At 41.1% G+C, this 19,809-nt stretch overlaps 1 protein-coding gene and 1 long non-coding RNA gene across 3 annotated transcripts in view; one reads left to right on the forward strand and one right to left on the reverse strand.

The window, feature by feature from the left end:
* Positions 1-19,809, forward strand: part of LOC142033564 (uncharacterized) — a 33,717-nt gene that overhangs the window by 7,819 nt on the left and 6,089 nt on the right. The window contains exon 3 of the long non-coding RNA XR_012651246.1: positions 4,058-4,189. This is a non-coding gene — a long non-coding RNA (uncharacterized LOC142033564). The remainder of the gene's footprint in view (positions 1-4,057; positions 4,190-19,809) is intronic.
* Positions 1-19,809, reverse strand: part of SRPX (sushi repeat containing protein X-linked) — a 47,774-nt gene that overhangs the window by 6,533 nt on the left and 21,432 nt on the right. The window contains exons 2-6 of one of the 2 annotated variants that reach the window (XM_075033552.1): positions 16,213-16,272; positions 9,533-9,724; positions 8,744-8,920; positions 2,382-2,508; positions 279-400 (exon numbers count right to left, since the gene is read on the reverse strand). In XM_075033552.1, the coding sequence (XP_074889653.1) occupies positions 279-400; positions 2,382-2,508; positions 8,744-8,920; positions 9,533-9,724; positions 16,213-16,272 (678 nt within the window). The remainder of the gene's footprint in view (positions 1-278; positions 401-2,381; positions 2,509-8,743; positions 8,921-9,532; positions 9,725-16,212; positions 16,273-19,809) is intronic. The other variant, XM_075033553.1, reaches the window with a different exon arrangement.

The following is a 19,809-nucleotide window of genomic DNA, read 5'->3' on the forward strand; positions in this document are numbered from 1 at the left end:
AAGTATCAGGGAGAAGCCAGCAGGAGGGAAGGAGTGCGGAGCTGGAGGCAGGACAGATCAATGAAGCTCTTCCCTGATGTGTGGAGTACAGGCTATCCACCCTGCTGCAGGCCTGACCCCCTTGTCTCAAGCAAGACAGCGTTCCTCCCTTTCAGCATCAACATACAGTTTATATACACATACATATGCAGACAAATATAGAAATGAGGACATTTCTCAAACTGCCTACCGATGCAAATCAGTGACTGTATTTATATAGGATAAAACATCACTCTTACCTCTGACTTTAACAAGAAATTTGCAAGTGCCTTTGTTTTCAGCTCTGTCATAGACGGTATATTGGATTTTGTGGTCGCCTTCTGGAAAATGTGACCCTGGTGGCAGGCCTTTCAAAATAACACTGGGGAAAAAAAAAAAAAAAAAAAAAAAAAGAGAGAGAGAAAATGGGACAGGCATTCGTAAATTCACCAGCATTTTCCTACTGACAATGCTGTAAAAGCCTGAATAGTGAAGGTTGTGGCATGCTAAGACTGTCTGGCTGCATTATGTGACTCAAGACTGAGAGTAAGCAAAGGAAGAAGCTGGGCAGCAGAGACCACAGTATTTAAACTTGCTACCAACAGCCCACCCTGGAGTCATACAAAAGGGTCCCACCCTGCTGACACAAGGGAGGCAGACCAGGCAGGGCCTGCTTTCTTCCTATAAGGCAATCCATAGTGTAGCCAAGCATCACGTCATGCCCAAAGGAAATTGAGCTTCCTTTTCCTTACATAAAGAAAAATCAAGCTTGATCCTCCCTCATTTTGTATTGCCAGGGCTGCAGCATAACCCAGAGCTGGCGGAGTGCAAGAAAACTTCCAGCCTCTTACAATGGGGACATACCCCATCTGAGTGCTCTGCACTGCTCCTGTGACTATACTAATGTAGAAAAATGGAATAGAAAGCGAGATCTATTGTCACAGCAGAAGGGTGTAGTGATCCACAGTAGTGTTTTCACCTGGAACTTGTTCCTATCCTGCAAACGTGTCAGGAGAATTCAGATGTACTAAACGTATCCTCGGTACTGAAGAAGTGAGGTTGAGCAGTGTTTCATGTAATGGGAAAGCTTACATACTCACGGGACTACAGGACCCAGTGCATTTAAGGAAAGCACTGTACACTCTATAAAACATCACAGTTTAGCAAGATTTTATAAAAACAGATTTATGGAAAAGCTTCTACAGATTAAACAGATAGCCTCTTCAGAGCTGGCAACAGTTACTCATATGACAAAGTCTACATGGGTATTCCCCATTTTTTTGCTTGCCAGACATTATTTCATCAAAAAGACTTTGGAATTTCTTTACTCTGACACTTTTCAGAGTTTTTATTTTATCAGGCTTAATTTTTTTATGCTGTTAATTGCCATAGAATTATCACATTAGACCTTAACAGCAGTATTGTTTTAAATTGTGTAATTAATTCTTTTTTCTGTTATTATTTAAAATGTAACAATAAAAAGGCAATGTCATTGTGTCTTTCAACAGCTTTTTTGTATTCACATAAGACTGTAAACATCTTTAAGCTTACAACTTTGAGATTTTTAAGCTTAACCAGTCCGCTAATACCAAGATGTAACTTGCTTAATGAAAAAAGCAGATTTTCTATACTCTTTCCATTACAATAATCTAGACAGACTGCCATAATCCTGCACAATAAAGATAGGAAAATCAGAGACAGTGGTACCATCACAAGCGCACCTTGCTCTTCCGGAAAGTGAGACTGTGAAACCGTAAAAATTGACAAGGAAATTTTGAAGAAAGTGTTAAGTTTAGAACCTATGATTAAAGCTCCCTAAGTTTCAAATGAGAGGCATTACTTTACAAGTAACTGCAGAACGCTGTGACATCAGTACTCAGCACTACTTCAGGAAGAAGCCTAAAGATGATTGCAGATACTGTTTTGTGACACAATTTTCTTGGTTTGTTTTTTTTTTTTTTTAAGACAGTCAAAATTGTCTCTGCTACTACCTCCAATGCACTATTATATTTTCATTGTTATGTATAAAAGGTAACTTGCTGTAAGAAAACTTGTTGTATGTGAGAAGAGACCCACAGAGCAGCTCTGGAAAGTTTCACAGGTGCAGTCAAAATGCTATTGTCATTTATTCCATCAGCTCTAAAATAGCCACAACAATCTGCTGCCCCTCTACATGCCAGGTCCTGAATGATTCAAGTTGTCAATTTTTAATTTTTCAATTCTTTACATGTGACAGCTGTAAATAAGCATCTTGGATGAATTAAGGGGAAGGAGTATCTGGCCACCCTCATCAGGTGAATTACTAACCAAGCACCCCAGGAGTAAAAAGGAGAAAAGGCAAACATTTACAGATTTGCACCTACTCTGTCAGAATCCCGTCAGCAGTGTCTCGTCCCTCCGGGGTGTCCCAGAACACTCTGGCCGTCAACTTGTTGGGCTCCGCAGTTTTCTCCTTCACGCTTGGGCACTGGATTCTTGGAGGTTCAGTATCTGTTGAAATAAACATCACAGAAATGGGCACATGTGCATGCGTTATAGCTATGCATTTTCTTCACAGCTCTTGCCCTGTTGTCAGCATAATTCAGGACCACCTTCAGCTGGCCTCCTCAACACTGGAGCTGTCCCAGCCAAGGCAGGTAGAGCCTGTACTTCTCACATTTTTGTGAGTAAGAGATGACGATCACCCCCCCCCCCCAATGTAAAAAACTAATTAAAAAGTAATTATTGTAACTTTCTTTATCTAGTCCCCAGTTAAAAAGCAATGTCTACAAATTGACTGTATTTAGCTTTGAACTCCAAGAAAGAATACCCAAGATTGTACCTGAGGAGCCTGACCCTTCTGTTTACCTGCTCTGCCTCTCTTTGTTCATCTGTGCAGTAGATATTGTGATTAAGAACATTTGTAAAGCACACTGAACACAAATCTCTCTCTATGATAACTTTGCATGTTATTGTTAAATTCTTGATTATTTTTCCTGCAGCAATGGCAAAAAGAGAAACAATGGAAGACTAAGGCAATTTTCATTTTGCAGGGAATTGCTGCTCCATTTGATTTTTTTTCAAGTAATTCTTATAATAATGCCTTACAGGCAATACAAACCAAAAGTAGACCAGGTAAGTTTTGAAAGCCTGTTTAACAGCTAGCAGAACACTGTGACTATTATTCAGGAATAAAGGAACAGTGGCAACGATAAAAGACCCTGATGGAGGACAAAGGCACAGCTACTCATCTCCAGCCGCTTCCATTGCCAGTCCTGCCAGCATAGCAGAAATATATGGGTGAACCAAGACCAAACACCATCACAATCATTAATTAAAAAAAAAAAAAAATCTTTAATAGCTTAGTCTCAAGTTTTTTTACCATTGCTTAGGTTATACGCAAAATGAAGTCTAAAGCCATAGAGTCATATACCAGCTTCAAAAATCAACACAGAGACAGGATTGCTCTTTACCTGCAAATAGAAAACAATCCCTAAGTGCTGCTTAAAATTTAAAGGGTGGCAGGCCTTGTCTTTTCATTTGCAGGGCAGACACAAAAAGTATAATCTGGATTTCTTTCAAAAAACCCCAGCAATGAGAAAAGGTTTAGGTCTTTATAAAGCATCAAATATAAAAAATAATTTCATAGACCTTCATGTTCTACAGGCAACAAACACACAATGTTTTCTACCCGTATAACTAGGGCAAGTGCAGCGCTGCTACAACCCCTTCAAACTTTTAATGGTATTCTGAGGACCTGGGACTCTTGAAAACTGGCTTATCTCTATTTCTTCTGTAAGAGTTTTCTTCCAACCCCAAACACTGCAGCTTTGTGAGGCACTTCCATAGGAAGAGATCCTGTCTTAATTTTGCACAGGAGGGAGCAGGGGAGGCACAGGCAAGTAAGTGTGGTACCAAAGTTATTCAGAAAACATCAAGAATATTGCAAACTGCCTTACACAAATGCTTATTTTTGTGGGTTGTTTTTGCAAATAAACTATGAAAAAAATATATGTATCTTCCTATAGTATTGGGAGAATAACAGTTGATTTCTTTGTAGATCTTACTAGAAGGTGAAGCTAGCAAGACTGGGTTCCCACTGCAGGGAGTGGAGCAATCACAAATGAACACCAGAATCCTATAAACAGCTTTTGAAGCTTCCTGTGCTTTACAAGAACACCCTTCACTAAAGGTACATAAGGCAGTTACTTCTTTATGGCTTCTTTAACTTTTTCACTTTTTTGAGTTCTTTGACTCCTCCTTCTCTCATCTGCTGCAGTACACAGGCAAGCAGGATTTTCAAGCATCCACTCTGGCTGTAGGAAGCACTTTGTCTCCCTTCCTTGTGTTCCTTATTCACTCCCTTTTTTTTGGAGTACCTTCCCATTATATGTGGAAACCTGCTCACGCCACAGCCAGCGAGAGCTCTGTCCTCCTCTACAACACTACATTGCTCTCAATACCCCCCCAGCGCAGCTGAATTAGGGTAGGAAATAACCCAGTCTCACCAAGGCTGCTTCTGGCTCTGGTTAGTTTACTGTGGCAACAGCTCACCACTGTGCTATGGACAGTATACATTTATTCCAGCATGACATTTATTTAAAGACAGAACGGCATTTAAAGACCCAGTGTTTTAAGCACTTAATTAATCAGAAAGCTCATTATGCTACTTAGCGCAGAGAAGACTGGCTGGTATGAACCAGCTTGGATTTCCACATCATAAAGACAAACAATATGGTTACTGTGGGAACCAACTCACTGAGCACCCAGGGGCCAGGCAGCCTTTTTTAGCTGGACTTAAAAATTCCTGGAAAGGATATTTTCTTTGGTCATTTCAGCTGCCTCTTAGCATTCAACAGGCACTAAATGAATCCCACCAAAAAACCTCTGCTTCGCAACAGACCAAGAGAAAGCAGCTGTCTACCAAAAAGGCTCTTTAACTGCAGTGGCCACTGGGATGTGTTAAACCAAACAGAGCTCAGGTCTTTTTCCTCATACCCTTTCTACAAAGTTGCAGCCAATCTATAGCATATTAAGCACCTTGGCCACAGCTTGTCAGAAGGAAGACAGGTCTTAAAAAACCCCAATCCATTTAAATGCAGATAAGGTGACCAGAGAACATGCAGGAAAATGCACAAGTGACAAAACTGAAACACAACCCCCCAAAAAACCTTCAATAAAATGTATGATGTGAGCAAGGTGCCCACCTGCAGGTCAGAAAACTAAACTGGTTCCAAAACAAACCCCAACAGAGGAATCCGCAAGATTGCTGACTGCTGGGGAGGTTTTATCAGAGGGAAAAATCGTCCTGTAAGTGCCGGATTGTCAGAGTCTCTCGCTTAATAAGTGTTCCTGGGCAGAGTTGGAGCCAGGACACGCTGGAAGGTGTCTGAGCCCCTACGGCTAGTCTTACGCTTTTACTAGTGTCACTGCTGAAAAACCGACGAAAAGCCAAGCAGACTTACTTAAGCTGTTTAGCAGGGCTATGTATTAAATGGGTGAATCTCGCCTGCAAGGTTTAAATCACAGGCAGGGAAATGAAGTTTTCATAAAAAATTTGGCACTATTCAGCCGCGTTCTTGTAAGTTGTCGCTCTCCTCGGCAGCAGCAAGTGGTACTCTGGCTCCATGCAGGGAAGTGGCATTGCAGACATGGCATCAGGAGGTCAGCAGTGGAATACTGAATTTTAAAGCAGCCTTTTGAACTTTGTGGAGAAAAATGTGAAGTTTTCAAATAAGTTTTAGGTTTATTATTATTTTTTTTTAAACATACTTCTGGGACTGGCCATATTAACAATTTCAACAAAATTTAAAGAGCTTGTTAACTGACTTTCTCATAGTTTGTTAACGGTTTACGTTTATTTGCTTGTGAATTTGGGATGAAAAGAGGAAAGAAACAGAGGGATGGTACTGACTGCCCACTGCTTGCTTATTCAAGAATCCACATGGGATAGGTAAACGGTCTGCTGATATATAAACATACTATTACTGATTGTTGATGACATTAAACAATGGCTGGAAGTTAATTCAAAACATTAGTCTGTGTCAAAAGCATGAAGAGATGAAGAGACTGGAAATCATAAAAGGGGGAATGAAAAACATTGTCCTGCTCTCCCCAACCCCCTCCACATGGCATTGCTCTGTATTTCAAAACATCCATTATCAGGGCCTGTATAATTAATGACTCAGAGTGCAAAGCTCAATTCAGACATCCGTAGTTGGAAGCTGTTAGTTAACTACTTAGGGTAAGACTGTATTGATGTGACAAAAGGATGACTTAGCACAGTGATAGCCATTTACCACAACATCTGTTATACAATCAGCAGGAAAATGAAACCTTTATAGAAGAAAACGTGGTGACATTTTTCTATCTTCTAGAGGAAAATACCCATTTCAATCTATGTTATAGTGCATTAAGGATATAGTGGAAATATTATCCAAGTCAGTATTGGCATTTTTAGCTAACTGATAACCAAAAGCAGCTGTATGTTGATTTTTTTTCATCAAAAGTTATTTCAGCAACATGAAAGCTATCCTTCCTCTTACAGGAGGGGAACAGGGGACAGACAGTCTGCTGTGTTAGGACAGAATACTCACTGTCTGTAAGGGCTTCTGTAACTGACTGCTAAAACATACCTAATTTTCTTTAACTGAAGAAAAAACAACACACTTTTTTCCCCCCTTTTAATGAATATCTGTTTCAGCAATAATGTTAGCCTTATGCCTTTCCTACATGGATCTTCACTATTGCACTGTGAACCCCACATAGTTTTGTGCAAAAATGCTAAGGAGCGCAACTGCAGTACAAAAGGATAGAGGAAAGCCCCTTGTTTTCAAGGGGATTATAAATTCAGGTCTGCAGTAATTTTGCCATACTTGATGCCAATAGCTGTGGTTTCCCTGGGCCACTTCCCTACCTATTCGCAATGACACGAACTTTACCAGCCCATGCCTACAATCACACCTACTGTGCACAGTGCAACTAACTACTTACATGCTAAAGAAATAAACCAGCCTCTTTGCCTTTGTATTTCATTGTTCCCCCCACCTTAATTTTACTACTCAGCTGAAAGTGAGCTGTTCAGCCAGTTCTCTCCCGGCCACTGGTAAGCTTTTGTAGGCTGCAGTTCACCAATGACTTTTCTGTAACTACTGAATTACAGTAAGGGATATGTTGTCAACTGCAAACTGCATTATACTGTTAGTGTCATGTCTAGTCACAAAAAAAAAAAAAAAAAAATCTCTATCCTACCTATCAAGAGGTCAAAACATAACATTATTAAACAGTTTGCTAACTGCACAACTCACTATTTGCATATAGGAACTATGTGCACACAAGGTTTGAAGGGGTCTTCTCCATGCTATGTGGTATTGCCAGAACTTAAATAATAGTATTATTTTTACTGGGTTACTCGGGACTTACAATCATACCCTATGCAGCAAATATCCTGCATTTTTGGAATAAAAAAGAAGTGTTGGTGCTAACTTAGCCTCTTTTTGCTTAAGACATTCTTGCTTACTCTACTCTGCAAGACAGCATTCTCTGTAATAAGCACTCCATTGCTGCAAACAAATGAGGTTCTGAAATTGCCAGGAAATACAGAGGACAATATTTTATCATTCCCAAACTTAAAAGGGTTTGTTTTTCTTCCTCTGCCCACACCATTGAGAAGGACAAGGCTTGTTTTTGTCAATAAAAACAAAAGACACCACAAACAGTCTAGACCCAAGCAGCAAGCTCATTTCTACATTTGCACAACACCAAGTAACAGGAAACCTGAACAAAATCCTACAAATGTCAGGCCACAGCGGAGAGACTCCAAAGCCATTTGCCAACCTAACTGATCCACAGGCATTTTGAGGAAAACCAAGTTATCATACACAGAAAACACTGAGCACAAATACTCTACCACCCACAAGCTTAAATTAAATTACTGGTAGCCAATTCAGATGGCCAAAAAATACTTTCCTTTGTGGGTGGCTGCTGAACCTTTTATCAGAGACTTCCCAGAAACAAGAGCAGCAGCCGAGATTTCACTATCTGCTGAAATCTCATTAGTATGAAGGAAAGTTAAATCTCAGTATTTGTTTATCTCTCTTTTGATTTATGTATATAAAACCAATTATTCCAGCTGAGGTTCCCATGAGACCGCTGACTATGTAATGAAAATTGCTGGCATAACTAATGTGAACTAGGCTGAAATTTAGTTTAGCTCACTGCAACCATGCTGGTAACTACAGTCCATTCATATTCTGGGATATATTTGGAAATCACGACCCCAAGAAAGAACAGCAACAGGGGAGGTCAGACAAAGAGTTTGGTTTCAAACCTGTTTTATCATTAAGTTGCAGAGAGCAGGACAGACTCCAGCACAGAGAACATGCTAGAAGAGCAGCATAGTCACCAACAAGTCACCCAGGAGATCAGCAAAGGCTGTTATAAGCATTGTAAAGCACTGACTATTTACACCAGCCTCATCTTTATTAAAGTGATAATGCTTGGACCTGATTGTGTGTGTGTGTAAGGAAGACGGTCACTTGGGACTGAAAGTACTGAAAGTATACCAAGTGACAGAGAGCACTTTGTATCCCTTGGAAAACTGTCCTCTGCCTCCTCGAAAGCGACAGTTGCTTCCCCCCCCCCCCCCAAACTGGATAAAAGAGCATTTTTTAATCCATTTGGAGGCACAAGATATAGACGACAAGATATAGACCTTTCCAGGATGCAGACTAACCATCCTACTTACCAACGCAGGATGCTGGCCGGCCACTCCAAACTTTGTTGTCCATGCACGTTACTATACGGTCACCTTTCAGCTGGTATCCCGGTGAACAGTAGTACTCACACCTTGAGCCAAAGTAGGCACCATCTAAACACTTGAAGCCCCCGTTGGTCGGCATGGACAGGGTGGGGCAGCGCTTTTCTGGAATAGAAACCAAAGATTTCTGGAAACCTGTTATCCCCCTGTAGAGTAATGTGAATGTGGAATATTACACAGAAATAAGAATGCAGCTAGCAAATGACAAGTGGAGAAAGTCATGTTCCACATGAGGCTTTTCACACTGTTCTTATTAGCTGCATTTCAAATTTAACTTTACAAACACAGTGGCCTAATGCAATATTTATATGAGAAAAAGATGACAAGTACCTATTCCTCTCTTTTCAGAAAGTGTTTTACAGCAAGAGCCCACTTAGACATCCAATACAAATTGTGTCAGCTTACAAAATCCAAGATAGGCAGTATCTTAAAGGAGCTTTATGGCTCTGTCATAAAATTATTCCCACAAATCAAAATCCCACACTCATAAAATGTTCCTTATCTTTGTCCTCTACCAAGAGTATTTGCACCATTCATGACACTTATCATGCCATGTACCACTGTAAGATCCTCAGCAACAAGCCAATATACATATCCAAGTATACTGTCAATGTTTAAAATGCAAATAACAATCCCTAGATCTCTGTTTTAAAGGCAAGTTTATTGTCTGCTGAATCTGAGGCACAAGCTGCATGCACAAATTTCACAGCTACTTACGTTTGCAAAGCACTTTCCCAGACCAGCGTTTGCTTGACTGACAAATTAGCTGCTGAGGGCCATGCAGTTCGTAGCCTTTTTGACAGCGAATATCACACCTTGTTCCCAATACATTCTTGTAATATTCCCCTTGAGGTGTCCTGCAGTTTGCATAACCGTGTTTCACCTTAATGGGGGAGCACCACGGTGTTTCTAGCACAGAGAACAAAAACCCACTCATAGTACTTCACAAAATGTAAAAGGTCAGACACAAACATAAAATCACTTTCTTTATTCAAGGTCACAGAGAAGAAATGGAAAAAAAGGTCTTATTTAAAAAGCCACCAATCCTCAAAGTGGAGAAGTAACAGTGGAGCAAGGTGCACTAAGTCTTACACACCAGAAGGTCAGCCCTTCAAAGACTGGCAGGTCTTTTTTATTACAAAAATTAAAGATTGTAGCCATTAGATTGGGGGGGGGGGGGGGGTCGGCTATGTTTTTTTGTCCATGGAAGAAGTGTGCCACCATGTGGACAGTTTAATGACAACCGGACCTTTTTCCCCCTCTTTTTTACATGGATACATCTACCTTCTGTTTGGTAACAAAAGTCTGCACGCATTAGGAAGACCTTTGGTCTAGCTGTAGTTGTAATCCTTACAACATTTAGCTCTCTCACTGCCCATTTAAAAAAAAAAATCTTCCATAATAATTTGTGCAGTAAAGCTGAACTCTGTGATAGTTCAAGCTCTCCCACAGTTAGAAAGGGCGTGACTTACATAAATCTTATTGCCAATATGTCAAGCCTGTCTGTACACATCCTTCATGTGTCAGAACAACCATTCAGGTTTTAAGTACAACTCCAGTTTTGCAAAGTTACTTTCCAAGTTAGCACCCAGGATTAAGCCCGAACTGGAACTTGTGAAGTGTGCAAGAACAGCAGCTCCTTTGCTGTTCTCGGCAGTTCTGCGATGCCACACTGAAACATTCAACTACTCTTTATATCACCAACAAAATAGTCTTCTACCAGAAAATGGGCACAATACCATTGCCATTATTAAATCTGAAGGCAAGTGTCCAATCCAACAGACTAAGTCAAGAGCTTCTGAGAAAGATCTGACCTTCTTCCTCTTTTTGGTAGTAATTTGTAGCTTCCAAGGGCAACATGCATTCAGCCACAATGCATATATTTGACAGCACAAACCCCTGCACTTCCTATTGTCAAATCCTTCAGAGGATATCAATATTCATTCATGAGCATACTATATACTTAGCACGTATTCAGAAAAGGGAACCCAAGCTGCAGAAATTTAAATCCAGTTCTAAATGTTCTCAAAGGTCTGGACTTCATGTGTCATAGTCTTCACCTCCAAAGATGGGTGGAGGACTATCTTTCCCTAATATCACGGAAATGTAGCCTGAAGTACGAGAACCACCTTCTAGTTCCCTCCTGGATGCAGTACAGTGACATGGATGGATCTGCCAAGTCAGAGGAAAGATGGAATTTGGCTGGGACTTCATGGCTAATGCTCCTAGCAAACTCATCGGAAAAAGGGAAACAGATGTACATAAAACTGAACCTTTAATAACTGGTCAGGACTACACTTTAAAATACTCACGATATGGGTACCATCTTCTTGTGAGGATTAAACACTATACTGTGATACTGCTGGGTGCAGTATCAAAGAGAGACTTCCCCTTCGCAGCCAAAGCTTCAAAATCTTTGTTTAGCTATGACAACAGAGCGCACCAACAAAGCCATACTTTTTCTGCAGCAAGCAGCTTCTCACTAGGAGTTTCCTACACAAGGAGTGACTAAGCCTGCCCCTTCTCAGCTCCAAGAGTTGAAAAGGACATATTGAGAGGGAGGGAGAGAGGGAAGGATTGCAAGGCAAAAAGAGAAAGATGACAGGTCCTGAAATCCTGTGGGACAACGTGTGACATGCAGGAGGTACATGACAAAACTTTCAAAGCCTGCAAGAAAGATGGAAATAAAAACCCCAAGCAAACTAAACACAGAGTTTTAGCCTTCATCCTGACAAAGTCACAGGAGACATTTAAAAATAATTTCTAGGTCATCTTTGGCAGATCTTCACTTCTAGCTCTTAATTCCTGTAGTTATTATGTACATTTTTCTACATGATTTGGACCAGTTCCTCACAAACAAAAATCAATACAGCCTATTTCTCATACATGGGATATTTATATTCAGTGTACAATGTCTCTAGGACATATTCATGCTTTCCCAGTGGAAACTATATTTTACGCCTACGTTTTGCTGTGCTGGTCCTGAATCAACATAAATAGCATCTGAGGACTAAAATCAGAGACTAATTGTCAAGCTTTTGACTAGACCAAGAGCATGTTCCTCTAGGTTAGTCTGTTTCTGAAGCAGTTGTATTGTACTGCGACGTGCTTATTTTTGTATTTCACCAATGCACGTGAAAACCCTTTACAGAGATGTACAAGTGGCATTATTCCCAGTGTCACCAAACAGGCAGTAAGCAAGGCATGGGAAATGAGCAGACCAGTCTAACAGCACACAGCAGGTTAGGGGCAGAGTGCAGTTCAGCTTTATGGCACAGCCACACAATCATCCCATATCTGTTTTTTTCCACCTATGGTCCTATTTTCCAAAAGTACTGAATGTCAAATACATCCTCCACTATTTACAATTATGCAAAGTAGTTTGGTGGAGAGTGGTTTTTGTTGTGGATGGGGTTTTTTTGGTTTTTGTTGGGTTCTTTTTTTTTTTTTTTAGAACTGTTTCCTGTCCTTCACCCTAACCTCTATCCCATGGTTACCAAAAGACATTAAAAAAACCCCATCAACTGACTTGGGCCACTTTGTTGAGGGGCTGTATCACAGTGGCTCACATTTCTCATGCTTGCTATGAACCAAATTAAAACTGGGAGAGCAGTTGAGGAGTGTGAGCTAATGGGAACAGAAGTCAATCCGCTACTGCTGCAGTAATGAGTGATGACAGCACCCATCTCTGCAGCCTCCTGAGCTGCCTACCCCACTGCCACTGGTGCAGTCTCAAGCATCACCTCCGACCACTCTCTGGGGGAAGCCACGCATGTTGGATTCACAGAGGCAGACAGAGGCAGCCTCTGTCTCATTCACCTCCTGGAGAAATCCTCTTCCTCCTCCACTAACAGCAGCTTTTCCATAATCACTCCTTCAGTGGTCTCATCCCCCAAATTTCCAACTTTTCTATCACACTTGTTCTTCTCATGCCCTGAGACCCCAAATTTTTTTTTTTTTTAATTTAAAAAAAAAATTTTTTTCCACTTGCCATAGGATCTCCTTAACTAAGGAGAAGGCCTCAGTTTTTCTGCAGAAGGGTTTAAACCTGAAGTTACTATGAGAACACTGATGGAAGAGGCACAACAGTGGGGATGAAGACTCAGGTAGGCTGAGCCTTTGCCCCAGCCAGCTACATAATCCTTTAGCAAATCAGTTCAAGGTATTTACACCTCAGGTTTTCCACATATAGAATGTGCAAACACACATGGCTGATCTCCTTTGTAAGGGGTGTTAAGACAAATACACTTTGCAACATGATCAAGAGGCTAATAAAAAAAAAAAAGCAAAGCAGCTGCTTCAGGTATTGCAAATTGCCTGAGTTTTTCTGCTAATTTTTGTGGCTTTAAAAACATGCTTGCCTTGAGTAAACAGCTGCACATATAATTAAAAAAAAAAGTGGCAGCTAACAGCTAACAAATGCAGTTTAATGCACAAACAGAATACTGAAAAAGAAAAAGCCCTTCCTGTAGTGTCGTTGCAGCTATGGTGGTCTACAGAGAGAAACAAAGCAAGGCTCCTAGGGAGGGGTAACACATCTTTTACTGGACCAAATGATATTGTCAGAAAGAAAAACAAAACCAGGCATGCTTTTGGATGCAGATAACTTGATGAGCTTAGGAGGAACATCTGTTTCATCTAAATATTATTATCGTTACTCTGGAACTGAACATGATTAGAAGAAAGTGGGTGAGGCAGGGTTTATAGGGGGGCAAATATCTGGGTTTAGACCAAGAGATAGCACTGAAAAAAACCCCCAGCTAACTTGAAAAGCTTATGTGCCTGAAAGCACATCAAACGATACAAAAAAGTTTTAGATCAAAGTTTGTTTATTTTTAAGCAAAGGCACATATTGGTTTTCAAAGGCTAAGCAGCTACGTGGAGTATTTGTGGAATATTAGGGCTGAATGGGGCCCTGAGAGGTCACACAAGCTGTTCCCTGCCTCAAGAAAAGATCAGCCGTGTTCCTGAAGGCTTTGGGAATAAGAAAAGCTGCAGGTTTCCCAGGCATCTGTTCTGGAGCTTCACCACCTGTACTGGGCTCTGTTCACCTAACTGAAATTTGAGTTTTTAGGTACCAGGACTTATGTAATGTTTTTTTGTTTAACAGAAAGTTTGTGCCATTCCTCAGCGATAAAATAGCCTGTGTTATCACTTAGTAGTAAAACACTTCAGAGACTCAGTCCTGTGTTTGAAACCACCGGAAAACAGGCAGCAAGCAGAAATAGTTGAAGCCACTATGTTGCCTCTACAGCTAGGGCTACCGTTTGATCATTACACTATTTGAGAAAACTTATAAGAAATGAGGATCATCAAAGCAGTGGCACTAGAACTGTGATGAACACAGGAGCTGCTGTATTCGGGAAGCCCTTCCTCATCAAATACGATCCAAGGCAGCCATGCCAAGTGGCATGAAGGAAAGCATTTTCTAGAGCATCGTTTCCCCCAACCCTCAGTCCTGTTTAAATGCCAGCCTCAGCTGAGCATTTCCTTCACAAGCAGCATGCAAAGTGACCAGCTATACTGTTGCTTGCTGGTACACCAGCCAACAGAGCTGAGGGTTCACCAGGGAGGAAGGGAAAATATCTGTAAAAATGCCGTGGGCACAGAAAGTGTCAGCGATGTTTCTCTGGAAAGCTGAGTAAGTTGAAAAACATCCAGATGAAGACAAAAGGTTTGGTAGGAGGTCAATTCCCTCCCCCCCGCAATAAACTGCAATGTTTTGTTTGCAGATGCCACAGAAGACAAATTTCTGTGCTCACTTGCACTGTTTAGGGAGTATGTGTGCAAAGATAAAACAATGCTGCTTACATACGTTAACACCAGTTAAGAAAATTCATTTAGTTATTTGTTACTGGGAAGTTTTATTTGCCGAGCAATGGGCCATACCCAAGATGCTGGACTGCACATATAAGGAGAAGCTCTGAACATAGCTACTCAGCCCATTTTTCCTTGCTTTGTCTTTCTCCACCCCCTTCCCCCCAATACCAACTTAAATAAGTATGCTAATGAAGAGTGAGCCTTTTCTACTCCAGCGCTTTATACTCTTAGATTCACATTGTCTGATCTGCAACATTTGGCAGTAGTGCTTCCAAACTCAGGGTAGTTTTTAATATCTGCGTGAATGAGTCATTATGTTTCACTTACCCTGGTGACATTTTGGCTGACATGAGTATAATCCATTTTGGATCACCATATAAAAGGAATTTATACAGAATCCGCATTTTAACTACTTGCCTGCCCTGGCATGAATTGGCATTGATTTATCTTCATGATCTCTGGAATTCTTTTTCTATGTGTCTGCAGAGGGCTACACGTTAAAAGGCAAAGAAAAATGAGTTTACCTAAATAAAGTTTTAGAGAAATATTTCTGCATGTGTTTGAAAGCAAAATTTTATACTGAAGTATTTTACTGGGAGGAACATAAGACATTTATGAAAACAGCAACATAGCCATATGTATGCATCTGTGCCTTCCCCTTTGTTCTTCATAAATGTCTGAATTACTTTATGACTTACCTCTTATAAGGCCCATTGATTCTTTGCAGAGAATCAATAATGTATAAGAGGACACCAATGCCCAGTATTTTCAAGTAATCAGAATGATTACAATTCTAGCATGTCCACAGATTAGTTTACCAAAATGAAACACAGTTACCATTTAAAGTAACAAATTAAATGCTAAGTTTCTTTACTGTCCAGGCTTCTGAGGGATTTTGGCAGAGGAGAGGGGTACTGAGACAGAAGCAGACTTTTTAAGAAAATGGACATAGTAAATGGAAGATTTACTGGTAGTAGCAAAAAACTTCTGAATCTTGCTGAATGGCAAAATCTTCTAGAATAGGGAAGAAAACCTGAATTTGCTTTATAAACACACCAGTCTGTTCACTCATTCATCCAGCTACATAATTTTTTTTTTGAATGTACACATTCATTTGTTAAACACACTTCACTTGGCATTTCAGGTAGCAGGTTAACCTGAAACACAAACAATTTTACGGGGTGTGGGGGGGAGGTCATGAAAATCACATTCTCTTGCATGTACTTCTATACATTACCATCAGCAGGCCCAGGTTTTGAGTCAGCTTATCATTGATGGTTTTGTTAGGATGTATGAAGAAGAAAGAGAAGCTCTTCCCAGATTTTCATGATTTAACAACCTGATCTTCCAAGAGCAAAGGCAGTGCAAAAGTTACTTACTCAGGTGCATAAAAGAGTGGTGATCAGTACTTCGTTTAATTTCCATTGTTAAAAAAGCAGAAATTAAATCTTGATCTAAAAATCCATGAGGAAAACCATGGAACTGGATCACCAAGATTTTATAATCCATGAAAAGAAAAAGAACGAAGCTTTCTCTCAGCAATCAGCTGATCCTTAGCACATAAGCAAAGCATTCACCTTTATATCTATTGCGTGCATACACATCTTCGTCATCTTCAAGGGGTGAATATCCCGATCCTACAATACAAAATAGAGAAAAAAAAACTGCAGCAAGAAAGAAAATATAAATTAAGAATAAAAGAAAGCTTTGCGAAAAGACATGCAAGATGAGGATGCAATAATCTATGCAATGCCATCAGCATGGGCTTCTCTGAAGCTCAGATTCATAGCAGACCCAGTTTATAGTGAATTTGGAAGGGGAAAATTGATTTGATAATCAAGTAAATTGTAAATCTCTCTCACTGCTCCTAGAGCAATGTTGTGCAATGCCATGTTGCACAAGTCAAGTCACAGTTCCTCTGCTATGGAAAGCCCACCTACCATGAAGCTGAGCAGAGAGAACAGAGGAGGTACAGGTGAAGGGGCACATCAAAGGTTTCACTATAAAGTGGTTCTATAGTGTCAGTGGCTGCTAACAGCCATCAGGCCAAACAGCAGAAGTAAAATGTGCATAACTCAAGAACAACCCTCTTTTACAACCTGTATGATCTTCATATCAAGAACAAAACATTGAGGTAAATGACCTGCAAACACAAGTTACACTCAAATCAAAAACACAGTTTGGTATCAAGCAGTCCTCTGGGGTTGTTAAAAATAAAGAGATAGTATAGTTCTGTATTTCTAAAAACCTGTGCAACAGTTAAAAGCTTAAAATAAACGTAGAAACTGCTTTATAAAAACCAGAAACCATTTGGAGTATCACCATTCAAGTAATTCATCAATAAAACACGGCAGTCGGCAAGAAAGCCTTCAAAATATCCTTAAGCAACATTTAATTAAAATCAGCAGCTTCAGAGCATGAAATCTAGTCTAAATTCTAGATAAGTCTTCTCCAAGAAGAAGGGCTCATACAAATTTCCCCTCTGAGAAATCTAAAAGCCTTACATGCAATAGGCAGGTACTAAGCAGGCTCAGCATATGCTACGGGAGCCTTCTCACACATGGTATTTCAAATTACAGCTATGGGGATATTTCATCACCATTTGTTGAGGTCCAAGACCATGGTCTGTATAAGCTGCTGCTTCAAGTTAAGCTAAATTAAATAATTCAGGCACCTCAATAAGCTACCAATTTGACATGCAAAGCACACAAACTTTCTGGAGAAATCAAACCCAAGAGACGTTAATGCCTAGGATGATTTAGCATAAGGATAAAAGAGCTACGAAAACAATGTTTGTCTCCCCAAAATTATTGTCAGCATCTGTCAACAGATTCCGTTTCTTATAAAAAACAAACTAAACTGCCCAGAAAGCGGTGAAACTTGACTTCTTACTCTACCAACCTCAGGAAAACCCAGGAGAGAAACCCAGCCCACGCATCTGCAGCTGCTCCACGGAGTAGCTTTAGGGCACAGGGTCTGCCTACAGAAGGGCAGTGCCCTCCACAGCATCAGCCGCAGCACTGCTCGCAAGGGTTCAGACTCTTTGCATCTCCCGTGACCCTTCTCTCCCCATTACTTGTGCCTTGGGCACTAACACCCAGGACCCACGAACCAGCCTGCAGCACTCAGTAGCTCCTTCTGGGAACCGCAGGGAAGCGGCAGATGCATGTGCTCCACGTCAACCCAAAATCTTCAACCAGTACTGCAGCTACATGAACCATTGAGGCTCCTGCACATGAAAAACCAGGAGAGCTGTGTTCACATGTACTGTAAAAATAGCAAAAGCCCACAATACTCCTTGGGCCCGATTCAAAACTTGCTGTTATCACTGGGGATCCTTCCACCAATTTTCAGGCGGCCTCGATCTGGGACCTGATGAATTGAACTTCCAAACAGCTTCTCCCCTGAAATGGAGGGCTTTATGTAGAGCACAGGCTTCCTATCACTTAGGAGCCATTTCTCTGCAATTTTAATATTTATTGTTGTGGTTGAATTTTTGATGCCTAAACATCTGAGAAACTTCTCAACATAAAAATGTTAAACTTTGTTGCACTTGAAGTCTGACCGTATAACATAAAGAGCAAGCTGTGATCCCTGAGGGTTTTGTGAAGACCTTGATATGTAAATGAACACCTCTCTAAGCATCAATTATTCTGTCAGAAATCGGGATACTCTTAGCTAATCACTCAGTTTGAGGGTTATAAAACTGTTATCTCAGTGTTACCACTCTTAATTGTCCAAATTTTAGTGTGCAGTGACTTTAGCATTTAAAATCAGTAGGTTAGAGCTATGTGAGCTCTTACATATTTACCTTTCCTTAGACAAGAAATAATTAAATGCTTTTGAAAGCCTTCTAACAAAAATTTGCCTTAAAGAGTTATTCACTACTTCTGCCCTGAAACAAGGCTTTGCTCATGGAAATTGACATCTCCCATTTCCAGCTCATTTTCTAGCTCAAAATGAGAAGCAAGTCGGGTTTTTTTCTTAACAAGCAATGTGTCGTTACTGTTAATAACCACCCCGGGCCTGGCTTGGGGAACCAGGGGAGAGGACTTCCATGGGTCTCGCTCCCACGTGCCCATGGCCTCCTCTCACAGAGAGCCCAATGGCCGACGCCGGCAGAGCCTGCACGACTTGGGGGCACCGAGGGCAGTTTGGGCATCGCCCAGAGGCCTCAGGCCACGCCGTGGAGATCAGACCTGAGGCGTGTCCCTGAAGAGCTGGTCTGGCTGAGGGAGGACACGATGGAGGACGTACCTACACCACCACGCCACGGCCCCCCGGCACGGCAGCGTCACCTCACCTGGAGATGCTGGATTTGCTCCTGTCTCCACGTCCTTCTTCACACATGCCTGGACCTGGTACTCACCCCTACCTCTCTCCATATTCACCCACACACGTTGCTCCGACAGACCTGTCCTTACTGCGCAAGGCGCGTACGGCCACGTTACGCAGCGTCCTGCTGGCAAAACCGTCCTGCTTCAGCAGATGGCTCCCGTCCTGGCAGCCATGAGACCTGACCTGGCGCCTCATTCCCCTCCGGTGCCACCCCACAAGTGATGCTGAGCAAGTCACCATTTCGTCTTCATTTTCTCAGCCGCAAAACAAAGTATTTCTGCTTCACATAGTTCAAAACTAGCTGCCAAGCCACGTAAGGACAAAGCATTGTTCTGCATTCAAAGTGCTAAAATTATCACAGTACAAAACTTGGGTATTTGAGGAAGAATGACAAGAACAACAAGCTGCTTTACAGATGTCCCACATCACGGTTCAGGGTATAGCAGGTTCCTGCAAAAACCAGCTGTGGGTTTTGTTCTGGCAGATGACAAGCAAAATGCATGAAATAACACTTTCATTTTAAGATTAATCTATTATGAGATTAATCTATGGACTTAGACAATTCTGTTTACGTTAGGAAAAAAACATTTCTTCATTCACAAAATAATCACTACTTTTTTATAACCAGGAGATGCATAGGAAAGCTTTCTCTTTACATACATTTTATCAGGGCATAGAGTTTTAATGAAACTACATGCAACCTAGCAGAAAACACGTAGCAGTGTCTGTCACCACAAACCCAATAGTCTGTGCGGAATGAATAAAACCAGGGATATGACTGCCAGACAGGGCAGGAGGAGCTATGACAGTAAGCCAGTAAGCCGTCTAATGAAGTA

This window comes from Buteo buteo, chromosome 8 (genome assembly GCF_964188355.1).
Source record: "Buteo buteo chromosome 8, bButBut1.hap1.1, whole genome shotgun sequence".
Classification (NCBI taxonomy): Eukaryota; Metazoa; Chordata; class Aves; order Accipitriformes; family Accipitridae; genus Buteo; species Buteo buteo.